At 38.6% G+C, this 24,653-nt stretch overlaps 1 protein-coding gene across 1 annotated transcript; it reads right to left on the bottom strand.

Moving 5' to 3' along the window:
• Positions 1 to 3,258: 3,258 nt before the first annotated feature.
• On the bottom strand, positions 3,259 to 24,391 carry LOC114040411 (tubulin polyglutamylase TTLL5-like). The gene is made up of 4 exons (XM_027858513.1): positions 24,264 to 24,391; positions 21,158 to 21,326; positions 10,149 to 10,255; positions 3,259 to 3,329 (listed from the first exon to the last, which is right to left on the bottom strand). The coding sequence occupies exons 2-4, from the start codon at positions 21,229 to 21,231 to the stop codon at positions 3,259 to 3,261; spliced, it is 252 nt and encodes an 83-aa protein (XP_027714314.1). The 5' UTR covers positions 21,232 to 21,326; positions 24,264 to 24,391.
• Positions 24,392 to 24,653: the final 262 nt, after the last annotated feature.

Here is a 24,653-nt window from a genome sequence, read left to right as displayed (position 1 = left end):
AGTTGCCCCAGTAACTCTAAATCCTTTCTCCATGCAACAAACCTTCAATTTTTAAAAGAGTTCTCAATTGCAATTGCATCCTCATTTGACATTCCTGATTCCAGTCTCACCCTTCCAATCCATCATCTACACTGGTGCCAATGAATATTCCTAAAACACAATGCTGGCCATTTCAATTCCCTATTCAAAAAAATCCTCAGTGACTCTCACGGTGTTGATTGCATCAAGTTCTGAGACATTGAAGAGCCTCCTGGAAGAGCTTTATAATCACTCAAAAGAGTGTGGCTTATCCATCCACAACAGAAAGACCCAATAGAAAAAGCATGTCTATTGCCCAGATTTCAACATCAGATGCATCTGAATCTCCTATAAAATTTGTCCAACAACACGTATATCGGGGACAGACAGTACAGATGGACAATGAGCTAGGCCCAGAGTTTAAAAGGAGGAGGCTAACAGGTTGGATTGCTTTCAGAAAACTGCCAAGCACTTTTACCCACTCCAAATCTTCCCGTAGCAGCAAAGATTCATTTTCAATACAAACGTTTATGAGAATTTTTTTTTTTACTGTAATGATATCTAGAACATCAAGGCACTAAATACAAGAATCATAGAGAGGGCCATGGAAAAGTACATGATGGTTGTGAAATATGTAACCAATGAAGAGCTAAAAAGAAAAAAAGGAGTAAAGGATGTCATTAAGGAATTATTTAACAGAAAAGAAATAGCAAGATGGGCTGGTCTAATGAATAGCTTTTGGATTCTCCTGATACCCACTTATAATGTCAGGAGGAAGACCTCCATGCATGTTGGATAGACCCTGGGGTAAACCTGCTGAAGGGCATGGGAAAGAATACTATAGGATGGGCAGGTACAGCTGCCAACTGGAAAATATTTCACAAGGTTATGATCTACATTGTTAGTGGGAACACCTGAATGAATAGAATCATAGATACAATCAAGCACAGGACACGAGGTCTTCCTAGTGGGTCTTCACTCAAGCCTCTGATAAAAACACTGAACAGGAGAGGGTTGTTGACAGTGTTATGAGATACTACTAAAGACGTCTCTCTAGATAAACATCAATCTTTTAACAAATAATCTTTAGATACAGTCTTATAGCCAGTTATACATTTCAAGAAGGCTCTCTAATGGAGTACTTCAAGACTCTGGCTTTGGCCTTGTTCTGATGAAATTTTTATTAATGCTTTAAAAACATAAAGACATCTACATTAAACTCTCAAAAGTCACACAGCAAGTAGGGATGGTAATACAATGAAAAACAGAATCAGGATATGAAAAGACAGCCTGAAACAACAGACCAAATTTAATAAAATTAAACTTAAAAGGAATAAATATAAAGTCCTGCAGTTGGTTTCAAAAAATCAACTGCATAAGCATAGGATGGATGAGGGTAGAGCTAGGTAACAGTTCATGTGAAAAAGACCTGTGAATTTTGATTGCCTAAATGCTTAATATGAGTCAACTGTATAATAGAGAACAAAAGTATAGTGTCCATGGCGAAAAAAAGTGAAAGTCTTACTATATTCTGCTTTTTTAGATAACATCTGGAATACTATACCCAATTATGGGTATCATATTTTAGGAATAACATTAACAAGTTGGACCTAAACCAGAAGACATTAAGTAGAATAGTGAAGGAATTAGAAATCATGTCAAAAGAAGCTTCACTGAAGGACCTAGGGATGGTTAGTCTGAAGAAGAAATTACTTAGGTGACATGATAGCTATCTTCAAGCATAGAGTTTTCATATGTAAAAAAGGCTAAATTTATTCTAGTTGTGTCACAGAGAAGAACTTAGATAAATGAGTGGAAGCTACAGGAACTTAAGGAGCAAATAAAGCTATCTAAAAGTAGAATGGGGCTACCTCCAAAAGGCACTGAGGTCTTCAAAAAACAAAAACAAAAACAAAAAAAAACCAAACCTGGTGATTGATCACCCACTGGAGAAATATAGAAGGAATTTCGGCTTTGGTTTGGGGTCGGACTACATGACCCCTGAGGTCCATTCTAAGTCTAAGATTCTATGATTTTATTAAATTAATCTAGAGGTTTTAAGTAGTCTATAATAGAGGGGATGATTCTGTTGAAGGAAGTGGATCTGTTGGTTTAAAGGAAATACAGTTGTACAGTTGAAAAAGTACAGATCTCGGGACCAGAAGGCCTGGGTTTAATAAGTCTTGGCTCAGCTACTGTCTAGTTGTGTAATCTTAGGTGAGTCCCTCTCCTTTTCTCTGGAATCCAGAATCCTCAAGAACAAAACAAGCAGGGTGGACTAGATTTCAATTCAACAACAAACATTTATTAAGCATCTGTGCTTAATCTGCATAAGGCACTGTGCTAATCATCAGAGAAGCCAAGACAAAAATGGACTGTCTGGCTTTCAAGGCCTTTACATTCTACTGGAGGTATATAACACATAATAGATAATATAGGGAGCCTCTGGAAGAGGTAGCACCTGAGCTAAGATTTGAAGAAGACAAGAATTCTGAGTAGAAGATGGAGAAATGAGGGTATTTCAGACATGAGGACAGGGCTGGGGGAACAGGAAAGTCATCTCTAGTGTGCCATGGCGCCAGAACATGGAGTTTGTGGGGGAAGCAAATATGAAATAAAACTGGACAGGTAAGCAGAAACCAGGTTATGGAGGTTCTTAAATGCAGTCTGTGGAGCTTTAATTTTATCCTAAAGGCAAATGGGAACCACTGACGATTTCTGAACGTGAGAGTGACATGGTCAGACCTGTGCCATACGACTGCTATTTATAGTAGCTGTGCGGAAGAAGGATTGAAGACGGGTGATGATGAAAGCAGGGAAACCAAGAAGAAGCTATTACAATAGTCTAGGCAACAGATGATGAGGGCCTGAACTAAAGTGGTGGCCAAGTAGATAGAAAAAAAAAAAGAGCTGATGCTATAAAATTGGATTGAGTATAAAGAGGAGAGGCCAGGGGCCTTCCATCTGGCTGCACTCTTTCTATCGTGGTGCTGCTGCGCACGTTTCCTACCTGATTGCTAGCCTCTGGCAGGCCAGGAGGCATACCTTCCATCTTGCAGCACCATGACCTCCAGAAGGAGTGTAAAGAGGAATGGCAGGGGGCCTTCCATTTGGCTGTACACATCTCCTGCCTGATCTCCAGCCTTCCCTGGGATTTTAAACTGGATTCTTTACATCGTATCTATGCATTTCTTGCCTGATCTCCAGTCTCCTGCAGGAATAGGAGAAGAGCCATTCCATCTAATCAGTCTCTCCATGCTGAGGTGTTGGGAGAGGGTGCCACTCCATCATGCTTCCAGCCCAGTCTTCTGCTATGGGGAAGAAGAGTAAAACCACTCTTGTCCCAAGTTTTTCCAGCTGGCCTAAACTGCCTCAGATTCTGAAAGGACTCCACCCTTAGGTCAGACAATATGATTGACTTCAAAAATCTCTTTAAATTTTTCAAGTAATGATTAACAAATTCCCACATGGTCTTGCCCTCCACATACCAGTGATTTTGTACCCTTACAGATCATCATTTAAATCCTCTTCCCCAATATCCAATACCATATTATCATCCCCTTAAATATACTCACCCCAAAGTTGCAACCACTGTACCCTCCAGAATGGCTGCTCCATAGGCAACAAACTTCGTTTCATTTCAAATCTTTTCCTTTCTCACACTTTCTATTTCATGGCTTTCATTGAGACCTACGTTCAGTTGGTTCCTTGGTCATTCTGTTCAGCACCGGCTGTACTTTAACTCACTCCCCTAAGTTCATTGATTGAGATGGGGGAGTTAGAACCCTCCTTGCTCCTCATTACCACTTCCAAGTTCTCCTCCTATCACCATTAATCAATAACCTCACCTCCTTTGAAGTCTATACAGTCTACACGTACCACCCAATAAAATTCTGGTAGCTGCTCTCTACAGACCTCCAGGACACTCCCTTTCCTTCCTTCCTTAGTGAGTTCGGTACCTGGCTAACAATCTCTCTCCTCCTCAATTCCCGGCCTCATATATCAATACTTATATTAATACTCCCTCAAATACCTTTACTTCCCAGTTACTCAGCCTGCTCATTTCTAATGACTTTCACCTTCACATAACCTCAGCTACACTCAGAGATAGTCATACATTTAATGATCTTATCATCACCTACAAATGCACAATCTTCTTGTTCAGGAACTCTCAAATTCCCTTGTCTGATCACAATCTACTGGCTTTCCAACTCTCTCCCTCTTCCTTCTAATACCAAACTCTGCTCTTTGTCCACACCAAGACTTCCAATCTCTCAATTTCTCAGTTCTCTCTGAGGCCATCACCCTTGCACTAGCCATATTCTTCTCCTTTCCCCATCCTGACCTCTGGGTGAACCAATTCAACCTCATACCATCCTCTTCTCTTGAGATGTTAAATCCCTTATCATATTGCCAATTGTGCCCTGACAAACTTCAGCCTCAGAGCATTCCCACCATCTGCTCCCTTCACTTCTACAAATCTGCTGCTAAACAAAGGTGGAAAAAGTCATGCAACCTTTCTTAAGAGGTCCACTACAAATCTGTGTTGCATAATGTCCACTGGGCACTGATTGAATTTGGAGGGATTGGGGAGAGAAAAGAATCCAGGATGACTTGGAGGTTATGAACCTAGGAGCCTGGGAAGATAATGCCCTCAACAGAGAAGTTTAGAAAAAGAATAGGTTTAAGGAATAAGAGATAATGAATTCCACTTTGGATACACTGAACTTAAGGTGTCCACTGGATCTCCAAGAAAAGATGTCCAGTAGGCAGCTGGCAATGTGGGACTAGAGTTAAGAGAAAGCTTTTCAGGCTGGATATATACATTCGAAATTCATCTATAGGTCCATTTGGATAATGGCCAAAAAAATTATGGCACATAAATATAGTGGAATATTGCTGAGAAATAATGAAGAATTTAAATAAGCATAGGATTTGTCTGAAATGATGCAGAGTAAAATAAGTAGACTCAGGAAAACAATACACACAATGACTACAACAACGTAAATGGAAAAAAACAAAAAGTTCCAAACTGAATATTGTGTAACTGTAATGACCAAGTCTGTCCCTGAGTCTACCAACCCAGACTTATTAAGAATATATTACATGATAAAAGAGAAAATGTATCACTCTTCCTTCATTGAGAGAAGTGGGGACAATGGGCATAGAATACTATATAATAAAATGTCAGACTCAGTTGATGGGTTGTTTAGTTTTGCTAAACTGATTTCTTTTCTTTTTGTTTTTTTGTTAGAATGCAGAGATCATGCAGCTGGCCCATCCACAATACCCACCACAATTAGGTAAGTAATCAATAGTCTGATGTTCAACTATTTCTGCTTCCTAAAGCCTAAGCACCAAAGAATGGGAAGTAGTATGACATGGACTGTCTTGATGGATGAAGCAGAATGAAGGAAATACCTCATCCCCAGAGGATGAGAGTTTTAAGAATCAGGAAGGAGAGAAAATTGTGATGAGAAAATTGTAAAAAAAAACATCAATTATAGTTACTGGAAAATTAACAAAATGAAAAGAAAAAACTTACAATGGTACTGGATTGTGTAAAAGTATTATTAATTCCAGTTATATAAGCTGATTATTAATTGTGCTAAATTATGATGGAACACAATAATGATTCTTTATATCATTAAATGTATGGTAAATTAGCTACTGTAACTCCAAAGTCCTATTCAAGAGGCTCTGTGAAACATCAAGGTAGCCCTGGATCCTCTAACAGTATGCAAGAAGAGCACAAGCTGTATCTGGTCCTATTAAGCCTCATGTCAAACTGTGTGTCTGCCACCTATGTGCCAGCCTAACTTCAGAGAGTATCCTCACTAAAAAGGATAGACAGGGACAATTTTTTGGCCATAGAAATTCATGAAGTTCATCTATTATGGCAAAAGGTTGTAATCTGCATTGGTAGAATTAGTACCCATACTGATAAAAATCACAGATCTCTTGAAGAACTTATAGAAGTGCCACAGTAAATTTATACACAAACACGCACACACACACAAAAGATGTGGCTAAGGAGAGAGATCATATAAAGTACAAGAGAAAAAGTCTCATTATTTTATAGTAATACCCTTTGTGCTAGATCTTCATATTCAGTTGTTCTTATAATATGTTAGCTCAGATTTTTTTTTAAGTAGAAAAGAAAACCCAGTGCTTAGGAACCAAGAAAAAATGCTAAAAAGGATCGAACCATCATCGCCAAGCTGCAACTTAACCAGGTGATACAGCAGTGAAGAGACACAGGAACAGCTAACAAAATGTCTCACTTCTGTTACCCAACAGGGAATTATAATACAGGCATGTGGATTTACATTCCTTCTGCTGCTGCTGACCAAGCACTTCAAGTTAAACCAGAAGTTGGGCTGGCCAAGTGCTGGACACAGGAAATATGGAATGAAAAGTGAAGCAATTGCTTTGCTCTAAATGCATGAAATAAAACTTTAAAGTCTGAAAATATTGTGTGTTTCCAATGATAACTTTCAATGCTACCTTTGGAATAAAGTTACAAGAAAGTGGGTGGCAGCAGTCAGTCTTTGTAGACTGTAACGTGAGTGCTCATGACACAGTAGAATCGATGACTACATTCATCCTTAGCTTTGGTGGAAGTAAGTCTCTCTCAGGACATTGACTGATGGAGCTGCCTCCTCTCCAGGGAGCACAGAGACTCTTCTTCTTCCTCCTGGATACAATCCTAGCCCAAGCAGAAGATGCATCTCTAAAGGTGGAGGTGAGATGGATGTGGCAGCACAGACCAAGACGTTCTTCATTAATGACTTTCACATAAGCCTGTGGGGGTGGTGAAAAGAGCACTAGACTTGGAGTCAGAGGACCCAGTGTTGTTACTTGCTTTGCTCACATTCACTTAACAGATATTTTATTAAGTACAAATATGTCAGAGCAAGGGTGTATGCTAGGGACCATGGACACAGAGACAAAGCCTGCCTCAAAGGAGCCCACATTCCATTTTTTTTTCTACTTTGGGCAGATTGCTTAACTTCTTTAGGCCTCCATTTACTCTACTACAAAATGACTAGACAGTCCCTAAGGTCCCTTTACAACTTTAAATTCTAGGATCTTATGGCAATGGAACATGCCACCCAAAAAAAATATTGACATCTCTTTTAAAAAGTGTAGAAGTGCTTCATACCACTGGTCAAGAACCACAATCCCAGCCTTACATTCTCATCTATTAAGATATGACACCCCATTGTGCCGCTACCAAACCATTAAGTATGTTACTTCCCAGTTCACATCCTTCCAAGGCCAGTCTTACTGATACCATAAAATTTTCACCTCCTTCCTACCCTCCAACTGACAAGACCCAGAAATAAAAGCATGCACAGAGTCTCTTACCAAAAGCTCTTAAAACTGCTAAAGTAAAAACTGTAACAATGAATGAGTAATCTGTCCATATAAAAGCACATGAACAAGTATATGAACAGGAAGCAGTGGGATTTTAAAGGATTTTAAGTCTTCACATACACACAGTATGGAAAAAAAGAATGAAAAAATTATATGAAAAGACTAAAATTTTGAAATGTGACATACTAGCACACCATACTCACATACATCTATATGATAGAACACATATGCCCTGCTTTAAGAGATTTATTTCATAAAAAAATCCAGAGATACAAAACAGGTAAGCTATTTGTTGATTGCCACATTATAACAGGAATCTCTGCTTTAAAAAAAAAAAAAGATTTCTTGACTATTGATTCAAACAGAGGATTTTCTTAGTGCATTTCACAATAAAGTCAACAAGCATTGGTTGCCTAAAACACAAGCTAATTTATATAAATTCACTACATACACAATTTTTCAAGAACATACTATTGTAAAATGGAAGAGATATAAAGTATTAATGAAGCAGAATAGGAAAGAAACAATACCCTATAAAAATATTTGAGAGTAGTGAAGCTTAATACAACATTGAATTTTTAAAGCATTGATACAAAAACAGAAAGATAAAAAACAATGTTGATATCTAATATGGGACACATGACAAAAAGAGTAAAAAGAAAAGGAACAAAAAAATCTAGACCTGTTTCTCAGGGGATTTAATCACAAGGTGACGAACTGTCCTGATAGTTCTCAGATACAGAGTCTGAGTCAAACACAGCACTACAGAAATCACAAGACTACACAAAGAAGAACTCAGAAAACTACAAAGCAACTGGGGTAAAGAGTCAACAAAATTGTTCTTTTCACTAAGGAAGGAAATAATTAAACAATAAGCTACTTGAATTTGTCAGTATAATGAAAAGGACTGCCAGAAACATAAGACTCCCAAGTATAGAACTTTTGAAAAGTAGTTTAGTGTATTCTTTTTTAAGTTAAAGGAATAATGCGTAGAGAAAGGGGACTGTAAAATGAGAAGAGACGGGGCAGCTAGGTGTTGCAGTGGATAGAGCACCGGCCCTGGAGTCTGAAGGACCTGAGTTCAAATCCAACCTCAGACACATAACATTCACTAGCTGTGTGACTCTGGGCAAGTCACTTAATCCCAACTGCCTCACCAAAAAAAAAAATGAGAAGAGACTCCCCTGGTTAGAGTCACAACATATTTGTTGAATGAAATTTTTTCCCAATAACTATAAAGTACAACTTTCCACAGAAATACAAAAATATGAGAATTGGAAGGGACCTCAAACACATAGCACAACCCATACTGGAACTAAAATCCCATATACAAGCACTAATCAACATTGTTCCCAAAATATGGTACTCAGAACTGAATATACTCAGATTTGGTCTGATCAGGATTGGGCTTAGCAGGACTACTTACCTCCCTAGTACAAGACCCTATGACTCTCTTAGTACAACCTAAGAATGCATTAGCTTTCATGGCTTCCATATCAGTGGTAACTTATTTCACGAATACCCCTAGATTTTTCAAGACAGAATTACTGTCTAGACATGTCAGCCCCATTACAGAATCATAGTATCCAGAGCTAGAAGTCCAATCCTCTCATTTTGCAGGTGAAGAGTGGACATGTTAGTCAGCAGGCAGTCAACAAACATGTATTATGCACCTACTACGTAGTCAGGCATTATGCTAAGCCTTGGAGATATAAATAAAAAAAGAAAGACAATCTTTGCCCTCGAGCAGTTTGCAATCTACCAAGGGAAGACAACACATGAAAGGAAAATGAAAAGAGGAAGGAGGTATCGAGCATGGGGGCATGCTGAAGAAGTCCAAAGCCATACAGTTGAGTGGAAATGAAGAAATGGCTGAACTGATATCCTCCTTAAAAGGAAGTTTTGAGAGGTGGACTGATATCCTCCTTAAATGGAGGTTTTGAGAGGAGTTCACTCCAAACATGAGCAGAGTGTACTGAAGAGGTATGAGGACCAAATCTGATGTGATCTGGCAGGATGATGAGTTTCCTATGGGCATCCAAATTTTAAGAGGTCTGTCTATTGCTACAGAATACAAGTGATCATTTGAACATTCAAGCAAAGGCAGGTTAAGAATGTGATGGGTTTTTTTTTTCCTCTAGTAGGTGTTTATTGATTGTTGTGCAATGTGAAAAATGTGTTTTTAATTTTAAATTTCAGTATATTTAATGTCACATCAAGATAAAGCTTCTTAACAAACAGTAGCAAAATTTCAGTTCCTCTATTTTCAGCTGATACTACTGAACTAAGTCCCTTTAAGCAATGTCCCATTAATGAGCTAGAAAGATTAGGAGGAAGTATAAGTCCAGAGGTTTCAAATCCCACAAGTAGATAGTGACCCTCCCCTGAACCCATCTTACTGTTAGGAGATTAGAGACTTTAAAGAGCTTCCTACCACTTCAAGAACAGAGTTTAAATTCCATTTAAGGGGGAAAAATCTCTTTCATACCACCAAACAGTAATAGGTTAGTCTGTAGATATCTACAGACTAATTATGACACTTACAGCATTAGACAGTGACAAGAGAACATGAGATGGGAAAAGTAGTCTGAGATGAAAAATCATTTCAAACACGGAATATCAAAATAATTGTCACACAGAAAGTCTTCTTTCCTACCTCTACGTAATCTCAGCTTCTGCAAGGCGAGGTATTACAAGAATGCTCAGGAATGTCACAGAAGGATAAACAAGGTACCAGCAATAACACCTACCTCCAATTACTCGAATGTTATTGTCCTTTGTCAGAATGGCCTCTGCATGGAACACTAAGACAGGAATTCTCCTGCAGCCTCCTGTCCACATAATGCAGGGATGATCCCTTAAAACAATAAAAATAACTATTGGTTACCATACCAAAAAAACTAGGTTTTTTGAGTACACAAACCATAGTTCGTACATCTCTTTAGCTCTCACATTCATTCTTCCTTATAAATCAACACAATGAGTTACCCTAAGATCCCACGCCAAAAAACTGTAAAAAGAACCACGTTGGACTGGGCAGCTTCATGACATCCTTTCCAGTCCAGACCTGTGAACCCATGAACCTTATTTGACTTCAAATACTTTCACTTAAATTCTGCATTACATTAGACAATACCTTTTTTAGAGGAAGCAAATAAAACAACTTCTGTTTTCTTCTAATATAGAACTAAGGCTCTGACTCAATCTGAATTATCCTTGGGAAAATACTCAGCATAATCAATCCTAAGGCGTTAGGTGTCATTCCAAAGAATTCTGAAGTAGGAAACACTCTTGTTTGTTTGTTTGTGGTGGTTTGGTTTGGGTTTGTTTTTTTTTTTTAAACTAATTTATTTTTAGTTTTCAACATTCACTTCCATAAGATTTTGAGTTTTAAATTTTCTCCCCCTCCCTAAGACAGTACGCAATCTGATACAGGCTCTACACATACATTAAACATATTTTCACATTCGTCATGCTATAAAGAAGAATTAGAACCAATGGGAGGAACCACAAGAAAGAAGAAACAAAACAAAACAACAACAAAAAGAGAGAGCAAATAGTATGCTTACATCTACATTCAGATTCTAAAATTCTTTCTCAGGATGTGGAGAGCATTTTAGAAGGAAATATTCTTTAAAAAATCCAGAATTCTTTGGAATTTTTCTTCACAAAATAAATGGAATTTTAAAGGATTTTCCTCATTCCAGAACAGGGATGAAAATCCAAGTACACTTATAACATTAATAAGGCAGAACAGGGAAGAAATAATACTATATCAAAAATGTTTATAAGTCATGCTCCCCCAACCTCATTATTTCTTTTTTTGATAATTACTAGACTAACAACATAGACAGAGTATGGCCGGATTTTAATAACAAAATATTATGTCAAATATGACAAAGGTTCTCCTTGTCCTTGTAGACAAGGTAAAAGAGGTGAAAAAGAAAGAATAAACAGCTAAAAGGATTTTGAATGAGTTGACTAACTGGATCTAAAGAGTGTAGACCAATGAATCTCTGTCAAATTGGAGGTGGTTCCATCTCTGGTTGAGTGCTGCAAGAATCTGTCCATAGACCTGTTTGGCTGATATTTTTATCAACAGCATATATGAAGACACAAATGACATGCTGATCACAACTATGACCCAAAGCTGGGAGGGATATATTGCATGGCAAAATGTTACTCAATGGGCTGGAATGATAGACTGAAGCTAAAATGAAATTTAATAGAGATAACTGTAAAGTCCTGCATTTGCGCTCAAGAAAATCAACTGTAGATTTGGGAAAGACGTGGTTAAAAAGTAGCTCAAGTGAAATGGTCACTTGACTTCTCTGGGTTTTAATTTCCTCCTCCGGAAAATGGAGATGACACTTGTACTACTTACATCACAGGGCATTTTGTGGGATGAATGTTTTGTAAACCCTCAAGTGCTAAATACGTTTAATTTATGGTTCTTACGTTATACATTATAGTTCTTTCTTTATACAGTTACTGTCCTCTATCACAGTCTACTTCAGTATTTCAATCGTGGTGTGGTAGGAACCATGAGTTCTTCATGGCTGTACCAGCAGAACATGGCTGCTTCTACCATACTTGAAAGGCTTTGAGTAGAGTACATTGACGGAATGAGATTGTTTCATAGATAAAGCTGACAAGACGACAACAAATTTTAAAGATGAATAGTACCATTACTCAAAAAGGACCAAGGAGGCACAAATAACTACAACCCCTATGCCTACTCTCTAATCTTCAGGAGAAAGCTCTATATAGGTATTGATGTTTTTCTTAATGAAAATATGAAAAGGGAACAGAGGGGCTTTACAGATGATTCTCTATAGTAGACCACATATTTAGTCACACAACTGAGTGAAAAGTGCACAAAATATAAGATCCTCCTGCATCACAGTTACTGTTTGTTGATTAGGGGAAAAAAAGTGTTTGACATGGCAGAACAAAATGACAGCTTAAAATTTCTCCTCCAAATCTCATACATAGGTTAAAGTCATACAAGATTCCTTTATCATTACTTATCATTATTATTATATTATTTATCATTATTACTTACAGCTGCTTAGGACAGTGCCTGGCACACAGCAAGAGCTTAATGAATGCTTATTGAGTAATAAGTAATTGTTCAACCAACCTCTGTCAATCTAAGTATAAAACAACTGAGTTATTTGCCACTGTCATAAAATATGTACAAATGGCACAAATGGAAAATGAATGATGTAGATGTTCCTGTTTAAAGCTAATATTGTGTTAAATACATTGAGCAGAAGTCCAAGCTATGACATGTAATTATGTGGGCGATCCTTTGAGTTAGTACATATATCTTAACCTTTTTGTGCCTCAGTTCCCCATTTGTAAAATAAGAAGGTTGGATTTGATGACCTCTAAGGTCTTCTCCTGCTCTAAATCTATGATCCTATGACCTGGAATTAGCTCACAGACGGACAATGAGATTGGCCCAAAATAGAATTAGAATCAAAGAATCAAAGAATCAAAATTTCAAGTAGTCCAAAGGACAACAGAGAAAGAGATGGTGGGGCACAGTAGCTTAAAGCATATTTTCAGTGATGAATTACCTACAGTATTTGGGATGAGACAGGACTGGACCTACATGGAACTTCTGATATAGGAATTCCCTCTACCAATGTAGACAGGAACCTGTTAATCAGCTTGTAGTCTTACAAAACCTGTTAGATCTATGGATAAAGAAAGAGTTCATGACCAAACAAGAGAAAGAGAGGTTTACAGCAAGTTAAAATAGACAATTTCAATTACATAAAATTAAGAAGTTTTTACATAAACAAAACCAATGCTGCTAAAATTAGAAGAGAAGCAGGACGGGGGGAGGGTGTGGAGGGGGAGAGGTATAAAATATTTTGCAGCAAGTTTGTCTGAAAAGTCTCATTTCTAAGATATATAGGAAACTTAGTCAAATTTATAAGAATAAGAACCATTCCCCAATTGAAAGTCAAAGGATATAAATAGGTAAGTTTTCAGAAGAAGAAATCCATGCTATCAAGAGCCATGTTAAAAAATGCTCTAAATAACTAATAATTAGAAAAACGTAAACGACTCTTAAAATGACTCTTAAATACTATAACTTGGCTAAGCTGACAAAAAAGGAAAATGACAAATGCTAGAGAGGTTGTGGGAAAACAGGTTCTCTAATGCACTGTTGGTAGATCTGTGAACTCGTGAACTGGTCCAAACATTCTGGAAAGTAATCTGGAACTGTGCCCTGAAAGCCACTAACCTGTGCACACCCTTTGACTCTCCCATCTGTACAAAAATATTTATAACAGCTCTTTCTGTGGTAGCAACAAACTGAAAAACTGATGGGATGCCTATCATTTAGGAAATGGCAAGATATGATAAACAAGGTATGATATATGAATATGATGGGATACTATTGTGCTAAGAAATGATGAGGCAGCTAGTTGGCACAATGGATAGAGTGTTGGTCCTGGAGTCAGGAAGACTAATCTTCCTGAGTTCAAATCTAGCCTCAGACACTTACTAGTTGTGTGACCCTGAGCAAATCACTTACCCCTATTTGCCTAAGTTTCCTCATCTGTAAAATGAGCTGGAGAAGGAAATGGCAAACCACTCCAGTATCTTTGTCGAGAAAACTTCAAATGGAGTCATGAAGAGTCAGACATGACTGAAACAAGTGAACAACAAAGAAATGAAGGGAATGGTTTCAGAAAAAATTGGGAAAATTTATATGAACTGATGCAGAATAACATGAGCAGAACCAGAACAATTTATAAAATAATATCATGAGGACAACCAACTAAGAAAGACTCAATAACTCTAATCAAGAGAATAACCAACCACAGTTTCAAAGGACTCATAATGAAATATGCTATCCACCACCATATAGAGAAGTGATGGACTCAAAGTGCTGATTAAAGCATGTTTTTGGAAATGGCTAATTTAGGAATTTGTTTTACATGACTATACACATTAGTAATGCATTATGTTTTTATTGCCTTCTCATTGGGTAAGGGAGGAGAGGAGAAGGGGAAAAGAGAATTTGGAACTGAAAATAAAAATTAGAAAAAAAAAATTTTTAAATATAAAAAAAATCTAATAGACTTAGAGATGTTATCAACACTAGAAATAAGAGACCTGTCTATGATCCAAGAGTCAATATGTGCCAAGGACAGGTACATGGGATAACATCAAGTATGAGAAAAAAAGGAGGTCATGTGTCAAAAGCAAGGAATGACAAGTGGACAGCCTCTGTGCATCACTAGTACTCATAGTTTATGTCACACAATCATAATAATGAGGAGACTCAAACAAGGCCATAAGAAGCTATGATGAAACTCTTTGTTATAAGGGAGAGCATCTGGGAAGGGGGAGAAAAGAAGGAATACAAGGGGAAATTATTTTGTTATTGTTGTTGTTTAGTCATGTCAGTTGTGTCTGACTCTTTATGACCTCATGTGGGGTTTTCTTCAGAGACATTGCAGTGGTTTGCCATTTCCCTCTCCAGTTCATTTTACTGATAAGGAAACTGAGAAAAAAAGGGTTAAGTGACTTCGCCAGAGTCACACATCTAGTAAATGTCTGAGGCCAGATTCAAACTCAGGTCTTTCTGACTCCAGGCCTGGTGCTCTATCCACTGTGCCATATAGAGGGCCCCAAAGGGAAATTCTAGGCAAAGTAAAAACAAAAGATACTAATAAAAATCTATTTTTTAAAAAGAAGTTCTTTTAAAAGACAGAAGATATTTAGCTTAGAGAAGAAAAGCTTTGAGTACATAAGGGAGGAAGGACCAGAAAAGTATTCTCCAAACATCTGGTGGTATTTATTATGTGGAAGAGGTATCAGACTTGTTCTGATTGGCTCCAGAAGGCATGACTATGATCAATGGGTAGAAATTACAGAAGGAGACGTCTTAAAATAAGAGAAAACTTCCTAACAATTAAAGCTGCTCTAAAAGGAAATGTACCAATTTAAGAGATGAGAAGTTCCCTGTTACTAAAGGTCTTTAAATGAAGACTAGATGCCTATTTGTCAGAGATGTTGTAGAGGGTAATTCCTTTCTGGGAGTAAGTTAGACTAGATGACTTCTGAGGTCCTTTTCAACTCAATAATTGTAAAATTCAATGTCCCCAATTAAATTCTCATCTTGTTCTGTGCCTTCAATGTCTAGATTTGAAAAGCAAACAGGACTCTTTGGGAAAAGTGAGCTAGCCTATTCATACAAAGATGAGGACATTAGAACAAAACTTCATACTGTTTTTAATTTAAAAGTCTGCAACACGCGTGGCATTAATAGCAGAACTTGCACACCTCCAACTCCTTATTAAAGTCCATACCCCTGAGTCTTAATGCCAATATTCTCACTCCCAAACTAAGCACAAAAGGATCCACACCTAAAATTCTGGCTGCCAGGATTACCATTCTTGGAAGTAGAACAGCTTTCAGGGCAAAGTGCCAGCAGCTGCTTAGTAAAGAAAGCAATGTGGGCACCAATCCTAGTTAGCTTTCTAGAGATGGAATGTGGATGCTTATTGTTTTTGCTCTTTGACTGGGGTAAAAATGACCATCTATGACAAAGTGGGATTTTAAGGTGATTTTTTTTTTTTGGCAAACAAGAACATTTGGGGTTTGTTATGTTTTTAACCTTGGCCTGTGTTTTGAAGCCAGAGTTTGAAGGAAAAAAAGACAAGCAGGTGCACTTTCCTACAAAGCTTGGGCACAGGCTTTGGAGACAAGCTAGGCATTGCCAAATCTATCACTAGTTACAGACTGGCACTATTGTGCTATCTAAACAACAGGGTAATTCTATAAAATTCAAAGATGGAAAAATATTCATAAACAAAAAATAGATTTGAGAGTACTTCATTGTTAAGCAGGAGGAACTTAAGTGAATACAGAGGAATAATGCCTAAAAGATGAAGATGTGAATCACTCATGTACCTGCCTCTGTCTCATTGCTTGCATTATTACCCTTGACATAAAAGCCCTCCCTGCTTTTCTCTAATTATCTAAGTTACAATTCCTCCACAAAGCCTTCCTGGTAAGACTAGACCATAGTGATTTCTCCCCTCTTTGAAGCCATCATTTGGCACGTCTTATGTGCAACTTTGTGTTGTAATTGCCTTTATACATCTGATCTTCCCAAGCAGTCGGCCTGCTCTTTAAGAGTTAGAATATCTTCTGCCCCAGATCTACTACTTTGCAGCCAAGTGACTCTGGACAGCTATGAGATGTAAGCTCTTGGAGACTCAGTTCACTCATCTGTAAAATGGGCACAAAATCCATACTACCTGTACTTCTTAGAGCTGGTGTGAAAATCAAGCAAGATGATATATGCAAGTGAAAATGTCCTGTAACCCTAAAACATTATATAAACATAAGCTATTGTTATCTCTAACAGTGTTTAGCACAGTCCCTCGCACACACTAAGCACTCAAATGATTGTTAATAATCACCATCACCTTTATATAAATCACACAAATACAGCCTTTTTTTTTTTGTCTTTTTGGTTGGGCAATGGGGGTTAAGTGACTTGCCCAGGGTCACACAGCTAGTAAGTGTTATGTCTCTGAGGCCAGATTTGAACTCAGGTCCTCCAGACTCCAGGGCCAGTGCTCTATCCACTGTGCCACCTAGCTGTCCCATAAATATAGCTTTAAGAAATCAAAAATTTTAGTGACTAAAATTTCACTAAATTTCACTTCAGATTCACTAATTTCACTTTGATTTCATATCAAGTCCTAGTATGAATGTGTCCGTAGCAATAGCAATAAATTTATATCCTGACACCTCAAGCAAAACACAGAGATGACTACTTACTTATGTTAACTGAAGCAAAGAATGTCCCCTTAGCTGCCTAAGCTTTTTTATGCTCATGGTCCAGACTCTGGACTCCAGAGTAACAAGCAATTAGCACTATTTTAATAAAGGCGAGGGACAAGAATAGACATAAAAAAGATGTCCCTAGTCAGAAATATTCAGATCAAATTACCTGTCTTAACAGGATTAAAGCCCCACAATTCCAATAGTTTGTATAATGAAGGTCAACTTTTCCAAAGAAGTCAATGACTATTTACCATAAGATTCATGAAACTAGACTATAGGTCAGACAGAGCTCCTTAAGAAAAGGGATTATTATTTCACTTTGGGTTTTGTATCCCCACTAATCTCAAACAGTGTCTCAAACTCAATAGGTGCTTAATAAATCCTTATTGAATTAGAATGAATCTATATAAACAGGAAGGGATTTATGGTCCAATTTAATAGCAGATTTGAAAGTCAATTTAATTAAATAGACACATATTAAAAGCCTGTGATGTGAAGACACTATTTCAGGAACTGGGGATACCAAAAAGCAAAATCAAATAGTCCCTAACCTCAATTACAATCTAACGGGAGAGAGAAACAGCACAATTTCAATCCTGGCTTCCTCTAGCAACAATTACTAGCTCAGAAATACAAGTGCAGGGAAGACAAATGGCAGGAATGACCCAGTATTAGGGATTAGTAGGGGAGGAAAAATGAAAGGATAAAAGGGCAAGGAATTCAAGAGTGGAGGCCAATGCCTTGTTAAAATCAGGAAACTACAAAAAGAAGCAATGAAGTCAGTTGGAGAGCAGAAAAGGTTTGAGGGACCAGAGGTCAAGGTGAAGATGAGGAGCAGGTTCAAGAGGTTCATTGGGTCGGTGTGAGATTAGAAAGGTAAGAGACTATGAGCAGAGAAGGGAATTGTGGTGTTCAGGCTCTTAGAAGTGGCACAATTTCAAATAATGCTGAAAGTGATCATGGGAGTTGAAGAAGATTATCAACATGAATCCTAAAGGCACTGATAATGATAGCAGAAGTTAGAGAATAAAGGAAGACTAAAAGTCAAGTACTAAGTCTCTGAGGAATGTAAGCAAATAACTTCCAAGCCAGGAGCTGGCACCAACTGGGTAACATAATCAGACAGCAGGGTTTTGTTTCTGACTCTGTGTCACTGGTACCGTGCACAATGCCTCATATTTCCACTGATACACTCCCCACCCCAGAACTGTGATTTCATTGTAGAGAACTACAGATGTGGAATCTTCTTCCACAGATGGAAAGTAATAACTCTTGATATGTAACTTAAAAGTCTTAGAAAGCTGCCTAGGGCACTAAGAGATTAAATGAATTGCCTGTATTTACACAACTAGTGTGAGTCAGAGACAGGACTGAAAGCCAAGCCTACGTGACTCCAAAGCTGGCTCTCCATCCAATATACTATGGTGCCTTACACAAAGAGGCACTTAATATATGGAATTAAAGTTGAATCTTTAAGTAATTTTGGTGTGAAAATGACAATAAGAAACAAATAATATGCTGACATCTCCTTCTAGACCTTTAACTAAAGGGAACATTGGAAAAGGATTAACCAGCATAGGAGAAGGCAGCTAGGGATTCGCTGTATTCAGAAGAAATCAAGGTTTTAGTTAGTGACAAGATGGAAAAGACTAAGAATGGATGGGAATTTCTTAACAATTGAATATGGGTGAAAGGTACCTGGTGTAGTGAGTGGATAGCTGGCCTCAGAGTCAGGAAGATTTAGCTGTGTGATCTTGGGCATTTGCCCAAAGCACCTCTAAAACACTAAAAGTTTCAGACTAGGTGCCACTCTACATTTGTAGAAGGAGATTTCTCATAATTACCTATACCAGTGAAATCACAGGTCTGGTTCTACCCCACCTCCTAAAAAAAAAATGAGGGTTCCAGAGGATACAGTGAAAGATGTAGGAAAATAGGAATGGGGAGATGGGGGACTAACTTGGCCACAGACAGGAATGATAGTATGTGAAGATGTAGGAGAAGAAAATAATTTTTGCCCAAGGAAGTAGCTAATATTTAATAATAATAGCTTGCATTTATACAGTGATTTAAGGTTTCTAAAACACAAAATATATATTTCATTGGGATCTCACAACCCCGTGAGACAGATGCTGAGGCTCTGAGAGATTAAATGACTTGCCCAGAGTCACATAGCTACTAAGTATCTGAGGCAGTATTGAACTCAGGTCTTCCTTACTCCAGGTCCAGCACTCTTATCCACTGCATGACCTATCTGCCCTCTTAGTAGTTCTGAATGACAGAGATTATAGGAACAGTAATTCAGGATTTGCTAGCCATGGGTAAGAGAAATGCCAACTAGGTAGCTTTTGAATAAATCAGTTCCATGGATCTAAAGAGAAAGTTGGTGTGATGGAAACTTCCCAGATCTCATCTCTCATGTGGATTTATCTCCCATGTGGATCCCAACTACCATATGAATCTCACAGACTTGACTGCAGTAGAAGAAAGTTAGTATTTAATAGTACAGGAGTGGACTAGAAGTCCCCAAGCTCAATGAAATTTTAAGGTGATTTGGAGTTAACTACCAATTCAACCTTCCCTTCCTCTCTTAGTCTTATAACACAATCTGAAGAAAAGTGAATAAAGACAATGTCAATACAACAGGGTATACAAAAGGGTTTGAGATAAGCTAATAGCTAACTTTAGTCAAAATTAAATTTGTAAACCTGGTGTCAATTTAACCTCAAAAATAAGTTGGGATAGATTTGTAGATATTCTCTTGCAAATACCTAGAAAGACCTAACCTCTGAGTACATTGATATATTGAATGGTTCTGAAGTAAATCAATAATTCTTAAAACAGAATAAAAGACTTCATGAGATAGTCAAAGAGACAATACTAAAGGAACAAAAAGGTGACAGGAAGAAGTAAGATGAGGACATAAACATCCTGGAGTGAAAGTGACTAAGACTCTGTTATCTTTGTTCATATTAAGTAGCCTAGAATCCTGAACCTTAGAGGTCTAAACAAATTTTTCAAAATCATTTCAGGAATGGGTGATTTCCTTGCAAAAGGCTACAATTTTAAGATCTACTTCACTTAAATATTAGAGTCCCCACTTCAGAAAAGAATATACCTGAGAAATTTCAGAGATTGAAATGTCAGATTTAGCTATGTGACCCTGGGCAAGTCACTTAACTTCTGTTTGCCTCAGTTTTCTCATCTGTAAAATAGGGATAATAATAGCACCTACCTCCCAGGGTTGTTCTGAGCAAAAATGAGATATTTTTAAAAGTGCTTAGCACAATGCCTGGCACATAGTAGGTACTATATAAATGTTATCAGTAGTAATAATGGTGGTAGTAGTAGGAGTAGTAGTAGTAGTAGTAGTAATAGTAGTAGTAGTAATGACATGGGTCAAATAATTTAATGATCCAATAATTAAATAATCCACCTCTCCCTAAAAGAACTCTACAAATTAATATGACCCAACTGACTAGGAAAAAGCAGAAATATTAGGGTTTTAGTCTTTAGTCTTCCTACCTTACTTTGTGACCTTGGAAAAAATCACTTGGTCTTTCATGGTTTAATTTATGAGTATGGAGACCTTTGAAAAGATGAAGCATAAAATGATGACACACAGTTTAGAGACCTACTTCTCAAAATGATCCACTGGTCTCATGGAACCCTAACTCAGATCAAAATCTCAAAGGTATATACACTATATGCTAGAGAAAATTTATCAACAGAAGTCCAGAGCTCTCAAAAAGTACATGTCTTTATCCCACTTCTGGAAACTAAAAGGGATCTAAGAATAAGATTTTTATCTAGACTGACCAAAGAAGTTAAAACTGAAGTTGGGTAATATGAAACAGATGAAAACAATAAGCTTAGCAGACTCCATAATCTGTATTTATCCACCGGCTAAAGGCTGCTAGCTATTACTTACTCTTGGCTTGCCACCTCCTCGTCTTCTGAGGATGATGCTGTTTCCTCCAGGTCCCGGGCCATCACGACTGGCATTTCCTTTAGGGCTTTTCATGCAGTCAGCAGACGGGGGCCTCAGAGACCTTTCTTTGCTGGCTCACTAGATCAAACAATCTGGGTGGCACAGTTTCCTAAAATAATTAACAAGAAAAATACCTTCAGACAACAAAAAGGAAGCCAGTTCCTCTGAAAAAGGGTATAGTGATCTACTTGTTAAATATGTAAAATATCCTACGTGCTATGCCACATATATAGGCAACATGGACCCAGACCTCTAGAAGCTTAAATTATAGAGCAATGACGAGTTTCCTACGTGTTACAAAAATGAAAAGTGATCTCAAAAGTAGTATATTATGATATACATATTTTAAAAGTTATTTAGTTTGAGCTTCTCTTTCTTTTGCTCTAAAATTTAGTTAACATGTACTACAGAAAGGACACAGGTGTACAGAGTTTGGGTAGTGTTAACTGAGCAAATATGACAGAACTGCTGCAGGTAGGACCTAACCTACCTGCAAAACAAAACTAATCAGAACTCAAATACACTCGTAAAGCTATTTCCTTAACATGTCCAGCATTATTCCTCTGGAATATTTCTATGGCAAGCACTCTGACAACAAAATTACCCCATTATGCCAGTAAAATAAATTCAACAGGTATAGTGTTGGGGGGAAAAAAACCCAGGCTTAATCATAAGGTTGAAAAATCATTACATGTCATACATTACATTTCAAACTGGAAGGTACCTTAGTAAATAATTCAATCCCTCCATTTTTATAGATGAGGTAACAGAGACCTTGAAAAGTTAAGTCAGTTACCATACTTCACATGGGAGGTAAATGAAAAAGTCAGAATTCAAATACAATTCTCCTGATTCCAAATCTACAGCTCTTTCTATTCCCCACGCTGCAATATCAAATATATTTTAAAACTGTCCTTCTCTGCTAAACCCACAGGTGTTGATCTGGATTACAAAGAAATTTTACCTTAAATCTACTTATTTCAAAATCAAAATTTCCAACAAGATTTTAATGAGACTGGCAAGACGGCTATATTATGTGACAAAGTACAAATATTGCAATCTGGCCCAAAGAATAATTTCCTAAATTATTCATTCTGGAAATTCCATATGAGACCTTGTCATTCTTTAAACAATCTTTCTCTCCATACTATAAATAAATTCCTGATAGAGGGTTTTATGTCCTTACAGAATCTCCCAGAAAAAGATATGTAGAATCAAAGAATATTAAAGATGGAATAGACTTTGGAGATCATCTAGGCCAAGCTTCTCATTTCAAAGAGGTGGAAAATGAGGCCCAGTGAAGTAATTTACTCAGTCATGTAGCAAGTTTGTGGTAAAACAGAGACTAGAACCTATGTCCCCAGCTCTTTCAACTGAACCACGCTGAATGCTGAACCTAATGTAATAGAAAGTGTTGGAATAGGAGTGAGACAACTTGAATTAATAATAATAACTAACATATAAGACTCTGCTAAGCACAACTATTATTTTATGTGATCCTCATAACCACCCTGGGAGGCAAGTGTTATTTTTATCCCCATTTTACAGATGAGAAAACTGAGGCAAACAGCAGTTAATGTTTTGCCCAAGGTCAGAGCTATTAAGTGTCTGCAGCTGTATTTGAACTCAAGTCTTCTTGACTCCAAGCCCAGCACTCTATCCACTGTGTCAACTAGCTCGAATATGAGTTCAAGCTCTGACATTTACTAGTAAATTTAACTCCAATTTAAGTATCTATTACGTGTCAGGCACTGTGCTAAGGGCTGGGGATATGAAGAAAGGCAAAAGACAGTCCTTGCCCTAAAAGAGTTCACAGTCTAATGGGGAAGACAACTTGCAAAGAACTATGTACAAGCAAGATACATACAAGATAAATTGGGAGTAGTTTCAGAGGGAAAGCGTTAAGATTAAAGAAGGCTGGGAAAGGCTTCTTGCCAAAGATGGGACTCTGGCTGAGCCTTGAAGGAAGTCAGGGAAGCTAGCAGGCAGAAATGAGAAAAGAGAGAATTTCAGGCAGGTGGGGGGGGGGGTGGAAGGGGTTGAGTGTAAATGCCCAAATTAATTGAAGAACCTTAGGAGTGTGGGAGGCAGTGTCACTGGATAGCCTAGTATATGAAGGGGACTAAAATAAAAGCAGACTGGAAAGGTGAAAAGGGGTCAGGTTATGAGGACTTTAAAAGCCAAACTTTTATATTTTTATATTTGATTTTATATTTGATCCTGGAGGTACTAGGGAGCCACTGGAGTTTCCTACATGGGGTGGGGGAGGGAGTGATATGGTCAGGCGAGCTTAGAAAGATAAATCTGACAGCTCAATGAAAGACAGACTGCATCGGGAGGCAGAATTGGGGCAGGGAAGCCAAGGTGCAGGCTATTACTGCCATAATCCAGATGTGAAGTGATGAGAGATGGGGCTGCAGTATCAGAGAAGTGGGGGGGGGGGGGGGTTGTTGATTACCAGAGATGGAGGACTTGACAACTAAGACTGCACACGGCGGGGGAAACAGTGAGGGGTCAAGGATGGCACAAGCCACACTCGACATTAAAAGGAAAGTTAGGAAGAGGGGAGGTCACAGAGAGACGTCTCCATGGGCGAGTCACTCCGAGTCTCAGCTCGTCTGCAGGCGGGGAGTGCTTTGCACTAGCTACTTTCCAGGGCTGAACTTTCCAGTGATGAACGTGAGATCTGGAGCTCCCTTTCCTCGCCGGGTCTGCCCAGGACAGTTCCCTGCCTCCCCCTGCGAACTCCAGGAGAGTTTCATGACGACCCTCGGCGTCGAAACTAAGGTCCTGGAGTGACCAGCTGCGAAGCTTTCTCGTCTGGAAGTCCTCCGTTCCCACGCCAACCCCCACCCCGGGACCCAAGAAGGGCCTACAATTGATTTGACAGAAGGAAAATCAAAGACGGTGGCCGCTACTATCCTGAGACGCGCCCGGAAACCAGGCACTTGTCTCAAGGGCTTCCCATAGCCCAGTCCGGTGGGAAAGCACAACTCCCCGCAAGGTTGTCCCCAAAGGCGCCAAGTAGCCCAGCGGCAGCAAGTACCTGTCTCATCTTCCCATAGTTCGGGTCAGGCAGGCAGGGACTGCGCCGGGCGCTTCTTCCCTCCTCCTGCCCCCTTTCCGGGCTCACCACCGCCACCGACGGCTGCTTCCCCCGTTACTACAACAACCAACAAGCAACCGCCCGTCCCAATCCACTGCGCAAGCGTAGGAGGTCCAATTCGTACGCATCGCGCAGCCTCCGTCGAGAAAGAATCTCGTCATCGCCTTCGCGCTCACGTATACGTGCCCGCCCTTGTCTGCCTCGGAGAGTGGCTCGGACTTCTGCCGCAGTCTGAAGGGGAGTGTCCCAACTCTTGATTCTTCCGCCACTCCCCAAAGGAGGGTTGATCACGTGAGCTCGTGTCAGGGGAGAGGCTTAGCCAAAGCTCAC

Source organism: Vombatus ursinus, unplaced genomic scaffold (assembly GCF_900497805.2).
Source record: "Vombatus ursinus unplaced genomic scaffold, bare-nosed wombat genome assembly UNPS02013089.1, whole genome shotgun sequence".
Lineage (NCBI taxonomy): Eukaryota > Metazoa > Chordata > Mammalia > Diprotodontia > Vombatidae > Vombatus > Vombatus ursinus.
This window is presented reverse-complemented; position numbering and strand designations above follow the sequence as displayed.